Source organism: Fonticula alba (genome assembly GCF_000388065.1).
Source record: "Fonticula alba strain ATCC 38817 unplaced genomic scaffold supercont2.8, whole genome shotgun sequence".
NCBI lineage: Eukaryota > Rotosphaerida > Fonticulaceae > Fonticula > Fonticula alba.
In genome coordinates this window covers 850,797-860,240 of record NW_009242978.1, presented here as the reverse complement: position 1 = coordinate 860,240, position 9,444 = coordinate 850,797, and the positions used below count along the sequence as shown (strand labels likewise).

Here is a 9,444-nt window from a genome sequence, read left to right as displayed (position 1 = left end):
CCCGCGCCCGCGCCCGCCTACACATCCACATCCCGCCCCCCGTGTCTCGCCCTTTCCTGCCGGTCGCCCACTTGCGCGACTGACACTCGCGGCCGCTTTCATCGCTGCCTTCCGCATGTCATGTGCCCAGCCCGGCTGGCGTCTTCGAGTTCGATGCCTTTGCCAAGGGCTCCAGTGTGATTGCCGACGCCGTGGTCGCGGCCACTGCCGACGGCGCCACCTCCATTGTCTGTGCGTCCAGCTTGTCCATGGCTGTTGGTGTTCCTCTTGCCTTTTGCCCCGGCTCTTCCTGCTCCTTTGGGGCCGGCCCGCGCCTGTACTCACTCCCCATTGATGCTTTGCCGCCCCTCCTCCCCCTCCTGCAGGCGGTGGTGATACCATCACCGCGGCCGCCAAGTTTGGCCTGACCGAGAAGTTCTCCCATGTCTCCACCGGTGGTGGTGCCAGCCTCGAGCTCCTGAGTGGCATCCAGCTCCCCGGTGTCGTGGCCCTCTCCAGCAAGAGCGACTAATGGTCGAACAATTGCCCGGCCGAGCGATGGCCCGAGGCCTCCGCGGGACGAGGACCTCCTGTTGTGTGCTGTCTCTCCCCTTTCTTTTTTCTGCCAGGTGCATTGGAATATACGCGTGCCAGCCTTAAGAGCATCCTTGTCAGTGCTTGCGCCTCGTCTCCCCCCTCCTTCTGCCCCTCTGGGAGCACATCGATATGCGGATATATGTCTATATATGGAGAGAGGGAGCGAGCGGCGGAGAAAGAGGAGGGCGAGAGGGAGGGGGAGGACGAGTGCACGGACAGAGTCACGGCAAGCAGGGGCAAAATGACGGGGAAGGGGGGATTATCTATATTCGGCGCCAGCGATCGAGCACGCGGATGCAGTGGAGCGCATCGGGAGGCGCTTTTTCTTTTTGTTTTCTTTTTTTTCCGGCAGATAGAAGGGTCTTTTGGGGATATAGGGAAGAAGAGACGAGAGGGGGAAGGGAAAAGCGAAGCTAATATACAGTTACGAGCAGGGTGGCATCCTGCAAATGGGGGAACACATGCAGGGAGCTGCCCTGACAGACGAGGGCCCAACACAGCCGGGCAATGACGGACCACAAGCAGCCGGCAGGCCAACTTCCACCCTCTGACCCCGAGTCGCCGCCCTCTCCCTGTCTTTCTCCCCCCTCCCCCCCGCTCGGCCCTGCCTTCCGGCCGACGCATTCCGACATGGGCGGCCGGTCGGCGAGAAACGCCCCGGGGCGGCCTCACGTCGGCCGGGCGCCCGACTGTGTGGAGGCCGCAGCTCGTGCGTATGACAGAGTGGGCGCCCGGGTGGAGGGGCCCGGCGGGAGGGTGAGCGAAGGTCCAGGGGGAGGCAGGGGCGGGGTGAAAGCAGCCGCCGCCGAATGCCGGCCAACGGGAGCTGGGGGCCGCGGAGGCCCCAGGGTGGCCGGCGATCCACCGGGCCCCGATGCGCCACGACGACTTGTCTTTGATGTCGAGGGGAAAAAGGCCGGGCTGGTTTGCGCAGGGAAGTGCCCCTGACCGCGGGCAGGCCCGGCAGCCGAGAGGTCAGCCATACCACCTTGGCGAGGTTTCTGCGGAGATGGCGAATCACAGGGGGGGGGGGGGGGGGGGGGGGGGGGGGGGGGGGGGGGGGGGGGGGGGGGGGAGGAGGCGAGTGAGAGGCGGGCGTCGATGGGCGGAGCAGGGAGCGCGCAAGGTGGAGCAGGGAGCACGCACGCTGGCCCGAAGCCGAGGCGAGCCGGAGAGATCCGCCGGCAGGGGCGGCGAGGGGGAGGGAGGTGGTGGCGGAGTCATTGCAGTCGTGGTGACTCCGGCGCCGGACGGCGTGGTTGGTAGTGGCGGCGGCGGCGGTGAGGGGGACCCATTCTGCGTGTGATGAGCACCGGGCCAGCGTCCACCCGGTCGAGGGAAGGCCCCCCGCGGCCGGAAGGGATATGCCGCCTGGGTGGCATCTGCCCCGGGCCGTGGGCCGGGGGCCGCACCCGACGGAGAGGACCGTTGTTGATAGGTGGTTCGCCCGGGGCCGGTATTCCGGGACAAGTCATCTGTCATTTGTGCACACAGGTGGCCATGCACATGGGGAGTGGGGGGGGGGGGGGGGGGGGCGGGGCACGCCGAGTGAGCGAGCGAGCGAGCTACCCGGCGGAAAGGAGACAGGGCCGGCTGCATGGACGGCGAGCGAGGGGAGCCCTTGGACGTACCGGTATGTGCCTGTGCCGCCGGGAGCCGGGATTCAAGCTGCACCGTCGCGCGTCAAAAACACGGATGTAAGCAATGGGGGCATGGTCGGAAGGATGGGCGAAGGCACAAAAAGGCGGACTGAAAGGAAAAGGCTGGCCGCTGGCCCTCTGACAGGCGCACATCTGAGATCTGGGCCCGGACGGCCTGGAGCCAGTCCCGGCGGGCTGGCGAGTCGACCAAGGCCCGGACATGGGCTGTTAGACTCTCAAGCTGGACACCGGTGTTGGTGTCCAGCAAGGCAAGCACCCGGCCAGGGGCGTACGCGGGCCCGGTTGGGGCGGGTGGCTCGAGAGGAGCTCGGTCTTCGCGGAGCTCTGACCGAAGGGTGGCCAATTCGGCGGTCAGCTCGCGCTGCCGAGTTCGAAGTTCATCTGTGAGCGCGTGGCCGCGCCAGCCGAGCGCCAGGGTCGAGGTGTTAGGCAGAGGGGGGAAAAGGGGGAGGGGGGGGGGGGGGCCCTGGGGCATGGGCAAATCCCGGGCATGGGAGGAATGCGCACCGCGTTCGGTCAGGCGGTCAGACAAAAGTCGCTTGGAGTCGCTCAGACGCTGCTCTAGTGTTTTGGCCAGCTGGGCCGGGGGGAGGGGGTCATGAGGATGGGTGTGAGGAAGCAAATCATATGTGCTCATGTGTGTGTGTGTGTGTGTGTGTGTGTGTGTGCCAGGAGGGAGATGGAGGCTGCTGGACGCACTTGCCGGGCAGCGTCAAGAGCACGGTCGTGACTCTGTTCGAGTTGTTGAACCCGGCCGCGCAAGGCATCCCGTTCGAGAATCCGAGCGTCCAGGGCCAGGCGTTCGGTCTCCTGTTGATCTGTGGATGGCCCCCCCCCGGGGCCGAGAAAGCCGCATTCGATATGTCAGACACCGATGCGGAAGACCTAGCGCCGCGTCAAATGGAGAAGAGAGGAGGCGGTCTCTCACCTTCCCTCCCTCTGCCTTTTCACAGTAACGCACTCTCGATATGCTTGATCAGGTTGGCCATCTCATCGGCGCGCTGACTCTCTTTCCTGATCTTGGACTCCTCACTGTGTGCAATACCGGAGACCGGCGACGGGTAAGGGGGGACATTCCTCGAGTTAGATGCGCACAGATTGCCATCGAGGGGGAGAGTGGGAGGAGGGAGCAATTGGCAGACATGCATACGTACCGCTCGAGCGAGGACTGGGCTACAGTGAGGTTGGCCCGGGAGCTGCGAGCCAGACGGGCCATCTCGCGCTTGCGTCGGCGGGTCTCCGATTCGGCGGCGGCCTTGGCCAATTTCTGCGGGCACCAGAGAAGACAGTGGCGGTGAGTGACGAATGGCCGCATGTGCAGGCACGCAGAGTGGCCATCTCCCCGATAAACGAGACGCAAAAATACAGAGAGGGGGGGGGGAAGAGGGGAGAGGGGAGGACGAGCAGTGTCGACACGTACCGCTTCCTCAATCTCGGCAACCAGGCGGTCAATCGTGATGCGCAGGAGTTCGGCCGTCCGGGCATCGAGCGCCGGTCCTCGCGTGAGGGCCAGCTTGTCCAGCAGCGAGTGGTCCAAGGCCGAAAGAAGCTGAGCAGCCGGCTCGGTAAGCCCCGTTGACGATGAGAGTGATGATGGAGTATGCTGGTCGGGTGGGGCGTCCTCCAACTGCATGGCCATGCATGGTGCCTGGCCGAAGTTCCCATCCGGGGCCGGTGCCCCCAGGAAGTGTTGGGCCAGCAGGGCCACCACCAGGGCACAATCAGCCGGGGGCGGGGTCTCTGCGTTCGGGCGGGCGGAGACACGATCCAAGGAGGGGGAGGGGGGGGGGGGGGGGGGGGGGGGGGAGCGAGAGAGGGTCAGCCAGTGTCTGTCCGGCCACACAGCGGCCCGGCTCGGCTGGCCCTGGGACGCACCTTTGGTGGCAGGTGTCACGACGTGAACCCGGTCGGACATCGGGAGCAGGGGCCCGGACAGGCTCATCTCGATGCTGTAGGATTTGCAGGGGACAAGGCCGGAGATCTGCCACAGAGAAGGTCGGTGTGAGTATGGTCATCGTGGCCAAATGCATGTGTCCGGGGGGCGGCTGCAAAAGAGCACCCCCCCCCCCCCCCTTCGGTCCATACGCACCAGGAGCTTGAGTTGGGGGCGTGCGGCATCGGCAGCATCGGCAGCGTCCGCGGCATCGGCAGCATCGGCAGTGTCCGCAGCATCAACAGTATCGGCAGTATCGAGCGGCCGGCCCCCCGGCTGGTGGGCGCTGTAGAAAAAGGTCACAAGTGGGCGAGGTAGGGCCCCAGCCAGGCTGACCGAGGGGGGGCCCCGGGGTGGCAGGCTGGGGTCCGAGCAGCCCCGGGCCCAGACGGCTGTCGAGTCGAGGCCCCCCCCGGGAGGGCCGTCACCGGGCGCCCTGTCGGCATCCTCGCCAAATGCGAGGCCATTGACCAAGACCGTCGGAGCAGGCCGGGCCGCCGGCCGGGCAGCCGAGATCGCGCAAACCCCAACCAGGCCAGCCTGACAGGCCCCGGCGCCGGGGCAGTGGGCCGGCATCTCGGCCCGGCGGCCGGCCACCAGATCGAAGGGCGGCGGGGCGAGGGCCTCGTCGGGCTGCCTGCCGGAGGCCAGCTGTTGCCGGCACTGGAGGAGAATGAACGTCGGGCCGATGTACTCCACCGACAGGAAGACCGCGGGGCCGGCGGCCGCCGGGCCGGAGATCGAATGGCAGTGCTCGCCCTCCTCGGCATGATCGGAGTCGGTGTACTCGTCGTCCGTATAGCCGTCCATGTTGTCGGAGTAGTGGGCATCATGCGGGTCGTGCTCGTGGGCCCCGTCGCAGCAGTCGCCGGCACAGCACCGGTCATCGGCGGCCGAGTCGCCGGGATGATGGTCGCCGCCACTGCCACCGCCACCGCCACCAGCGGACCCGGTCAGATCGGTCGCATGGGGCTCGGTCACCGGCCGCGCTCCTGTCAGCGCTGATGCACAGCGACGGTGGCGGGAGCAGCCCGGCGCGCGGGCGTCGACCAGGGTCGGGCAGCGCGCGTCAGCCGGGCGAGAGCAGTGGCGATGGGGGTGGCGGTGGTCACAGCGGTGACCGGCATGGGGATGGTGGGGACAGGGGCCCTCGGAGGCCGGGTCGGCCTCCTCGTCGGTCACATCGAGGAAGATCGACAGCAGGGCAAAGCTGACCACGGCAAAGAGGAGTGCGGTCACCAGGGTCACGACAACCGGAAAGTGCAGCAATGAGGAGATGGCCGGCGGCAGCTGGCAGGGGATTAGGGGGCGGGAGGGCTCATGATCGACGAATGGGGAGGGCACGAAAAGGCCAGTCATTCGAGCGGGGCTGCCTGTCCGGGCACAGCGCTCATTGACCGGTTTTCGGGCGTGCAGGTACGTGGGGATGCACCAACAGGAGGGTGGGCCGGGGGAACAGTGGGCAGGGGTGCCGGCGGCGGTGGTGGCGGTGGCGGTGGTGGTGGTGGAAGGGCACTGTGCACAGGGCGTGGAAAGAGGCCGGGGGAGAAGACTGGAGGGTGAGCGGCTTGCCGCGCGGTGACAGCCGGACGCGAATCAGGCAGAAGGGCGGCGCACCTGCACACAGCTCCGGGTCCAAGTGCCGAGAGGGGGAGAGAGATGCACTCGGGCGGACGGGGGGCGGCGTGGGCGGGAGTGGTGGGGCGGAGGGGGGGGGGGGGAGGGGGAGGAGGCTGTGCCGTGGGCGTTTGGGCGCGGTCGGCTCGGGCCGGGCCCGCCAGGCCATCAGATCAGGGGCCCCTCGGATGGGGGAGGAGGAGGAGGAGGGCAGCGTGTATCTGTGCCGGGCAGGGGGGGCGGGGGGGGGGGGGGGGGGGGGGGCGGCCCCCCCGAAAAAAAAAAAAGGGGGGAGAAAAAAAGGGGAAGGTGGGGGGGGGGCGTGCGCCTGCCCGGCCCCCTTACCCGTGGGCCGGCTCCCCCGGGAGAGCACAGAGAATGTGTCCGCCACCGCGGGCATCTGAGCCATTGGCTGAGCCGGCGAGCCGCGGCTCGGTGCCAGCCCTGTCCCTGCCGCGCGCGCGCGCGCGCGCCCACGCCCACGCCCAAGTGTCGGCCCCGACGAGAAGGGGGCTGGGAACTCCCGGCTCCCGCCAGCCACGCCGGCGCTTGTTCCCCATCCCACACGCACTTGTGGGCTGCCGTAGATCTGTGGGGCGCGGGGCGACGCCGCGGCGCCGCCGGAATGTGTCACATGGCTGGTCAAAAGTGCTGCTGCTCCGCCTTTCGGTTACCTGCCCCCCCCCCCGGCCCGCCTGCTGTGGGCGGCGGGGGTGCGAGCTCACCGGGACACCAGCCTGCCGCTCGGCGGCCCCCGGTCGCACGGGGCCCAGCTTGGCTCCGTGGAAGCCGGCTCCCAGGGGACACGGTAAGGCTCGCCGACCCGGCGACACGCGCGAACGTGAGAGCCCAACTGCCCTGGCCCGCCGCCCTTCCTCCTCCGGCGGGGAGGCCTGCGCCCACGGCGGGGAACGGAAGCCCGGTCCGGAAAGCTCGCCGCCAAGGGCGCGCGCGCGCGCGCACGCCCGCGCGTATGGCACATGATGCCCGGCGCTGGACTGACACCCGGATCTGCGATCGGACACCATCCCGGCGCCGGGCCAGTCTCACGTGAAGTGTCCCGTGCTGGCGCCCCGGTCTGTGTGCCTGGGATCTCCCCCCCCCCCCCCCCCCGGCCCGGGGGCCGGCGCCCGTGCCCGCAGACACACACGCACGGACTTCTTCTTGGGAGCCGAGAGAGAGAGAGGGAGGGGGCACGGGGGAGGCCGCCTTTCGGATCCCCCTCGACTTGCGGCGAGTCGAGCGCACGGCCACCCCTGGTGCATTGGCTCCTCTTTTGACTCTCAAAGGGATGCATTCAGGCCCTGGCACATCTCCACACTTCAGCCATCCCCCTCCATCTCCCCTCCTGCCCTGGTCAGACGGCCGCACCTTTGCCCCCTCGCTCCCCGTACCTACCCTCTTCCGCTGCCTGTCCCTCTTCCGCTGCCTGTCCCTCTTCCGCTGCCTGTCTCGCCTCTCCCGTTTCGCCCGACCTGTTTTCTCTCCCTCTCCTCCCTCTTTCCTTCCTCCCTCTCCCCCTCTCCCCCTCTCCTCCTTCTCCCCGCTCCACTCCGCCTTCCAGTCCGGATCTTCCTGACCCCCCTCGCAGCTCCCGCCTTTACATATACACCATGAGCTCCATCGCTGCTGCCAAGAAGGCCGCCACCGCCGTCATCAAGAACGGCACTGGCGCCTTCGTTCAGCCCTGCCACAAGATCATGATCAACTTCTGCAAGCACTCTGGCAGCAGCCGCTTTGTCCGGTTCGTTTTTTTCTTCCACCCCCCCCTGTGCGTTGTATCCTTCGTTCTCCCCTTTCGCTGACTTGGCATTGCTTCCCCCCCCCCCCCCCTCTGTCACAGCAACTACATCAACGAGCACATTGTGGAGTTTGCGCGCCAGAACCCCTCCATTGTGATCGCTGTCAACCACCGTCCTTGCGCGCATCCGTTCATTCGTGCCGAGTATCGTACGTCGCCACTCCTCCCTCACCGGTTGCCGATATGCCACCTCTGGGGCCCTGTCTATGATCTTATTGCCGCCTGTTCTGATGATTGACCCGCCTCCCTCCTCTCCTCTCGCATTGCCATCATCATCATCATCATCATCATCATCATCATCATCATCATCATCATCATCATCATCATCATCATCATTCAGTGAACGGCTCTCAGAAGTCCATCGGTGTCAAGAACCTCCCCGAGGAGAAGGTTCATGAGTTCATGATGGTGCGGGAGAACTGCGCCCTTCTTTCCTGCCTCTCCCTCCCTCTGGCCGGCATCATCCTCTTCGCAATCTTTCGCATCTGCATCCGCCACCCTGACCTTGGCCTTCTCCTCTCCTCCCGCTTCTCGTTTCCCCTCGTGCGCTTTGCCACCACACTCCCATTCAGTTCCTCCGGAGTCACAACGGCAGCCCCATGGTCAAGATCCAGCAGCCGATCATGTCCACTTCTCACAACCGCCGCCACTTCAATGCCCTTCTCTGAGATCGCCGGCCAAGCAGCACCCACACGGCGGACGTGGTCATGCGCGCGCCTCCCTTCTTGCCCATTTCCCCATTTCCTCTTTTTTTCCCTCTCCCCTGCATCTCTCCGACGCATTTGCGCATAGGGGCCTGCGTGTGTGTGTGTCTGTGTGTGTGGGTGTGTACGTGCACGCGACCTCCTGCGGAAGGAGGGGGGGCAGGCCCTACGCATGCACATGCGCGCGCGCGCGCATGCCAGCTCCCACCACTCCTCTCCAGCCCCGGCCCAGCCCCCAACGTAACATCCACCAACTCTACATTAGTAGATCCGAATGGTGTTTGGCCCCAATGACAGGAGGGTTTCGGCTGCCAATTTTCGGCTCGCCAGCTGGCGAAAATCATCTTGTCAGAAGACCCCATACCCCTTTTCCCCGACAGACGCGTCCGCATCCCCCCCCCCCCTCCTCCATCCATGTATCCCGGGGGGAGGGGGCAGGGTGAAGGACCCCCCCTCGCACACACGCACACACAAAGCGCTCAGGAGAGAGGAGCATGAGACCTGCCCGGCGCGGGTGATTGTACCCAACACAAAATAGACTCTATCTTCCGAATATGTACACGTAGACTTTTGTGCTCAGGTGCCAGTCGATGTCCGCCCCCCCCCCCCCGTGTCCACCCGCTTCGACAGACACACACACACACACACACACGCACATCCCGCCGTGCCATCACCTTCCCTCCGGACGCGACACGGCACCCCCCGGTGGCCAATGGCCAGGCTGGGCGCGCAGATCTGCCCTCCCTCCCGCCGGCCCCCCTGCCTGTCCCGGCGCGGTGGCAGCAGCAGGCGCCGGTGTGACATTTCCAGGGGCCGCGGCGATCGGGGGAGCACACCTGGTGCGGGCCTTGCCCGGGGCGTCGCCACACCTGCTTGGGTTGGAAAAGAAAAATCTAGCAACGCCCGGGGAATAGCACGACCGGAGGTGGGGACTCGGCGGGCTGTTCATCCCGATACCGGCTCCCGTCGTTGCGCCAGATTTGCGTTCCCCCCCGGCGTTCTCTTTTTTCGTCGTTCTTCCCCCCCCCCCGCCCCCCCGCTCCCCCACCCCCGGCGGGTGGTGGGGGGCGGGTTTTTCACTGGCTGTTGTCGTTCGCTCTTCCCGCTGCGGAGGCGCTCCTTAACAGCACTCTCCGCCACTCCCTCCCCCCC

General features: G+C 66.8%; 3 protein-coding genes across 3 annotated transcripts in view; 2 read left to right on the top strand and 1 right to left on the bottom strand.

Moving 5' to 3' along the window:
• H696_04846 (phosphoglycerate kinase) overlaps nt 1–712 on the top strand; it is a 3,047-nt gene extending 2,335 nt beyond the window's left edge. Inside the window, exons 7-8 of the mRNA XM_009498711.1 lie at nt 131–231; nt 366–712. Of these exons, the coding sequence (XP_009496986.1) occupies nt 131–231; nt 366–511 (247 nt within the window). The 3' untranslated portion in view covers nt 512–712. The remainder of the gene's footprint in view (nt 1–130; nt 232–365) is intronic.
• Nucleotides 713–828: 116 nt separating this feature from the next.
• On the bottom strand, nt 829–5,676 carry H696_04845 (hypothetical protein). The gene is made up of 11 exons (XM_009498710.1): nt 4,327–5,676; nt 4,113–4,218; nt 3,658–3,977; nt 3,392–3,504; nt 3,199–3,269; nt 2,937–3,055; nt 2,745–2,814; nt 2,368–2,618; nt 2,208–2,244; nt 1,723–2,051; nt 829–1,577 (listed from the first exon to the last, which is right to left on the bottom strand). Exons 1-11 carry the CDS (start codon nt 5,527–5,529, stop codon nt 1,245–1,247), a joined length of 2,952 nt encoding a protein of 983 aa, XP_009496985.1. The 5' UTR covers nt 5,530–5,676; the 3' UTR covers nt 829–1,244.
• Nucleotides 5,677–7,400: 1,724 nt separating this feature from the next.
• On the top strand, nt 7,401–8,256 carry H696_04844 (hypothetical protein; the record flags this gene model as incomplete). Its single annotated transcript, XM_009498709.1, has 4 exons — nt 7,401–7,531; nt 7,631–7,737; nt 7,929–7,996; nt 8,161–8,256. The coding sequence occupies 4 exons, from the start codon at nt 7,401–7,403 to the stop codon at nt 8,254–8,256; spliced, it is 402 nt and encodes a 133-aa protein (XP_009496984.1).
• Between the last annotated feature and the right edge of the window lie 1,188 nt (nt 8,257–9,444).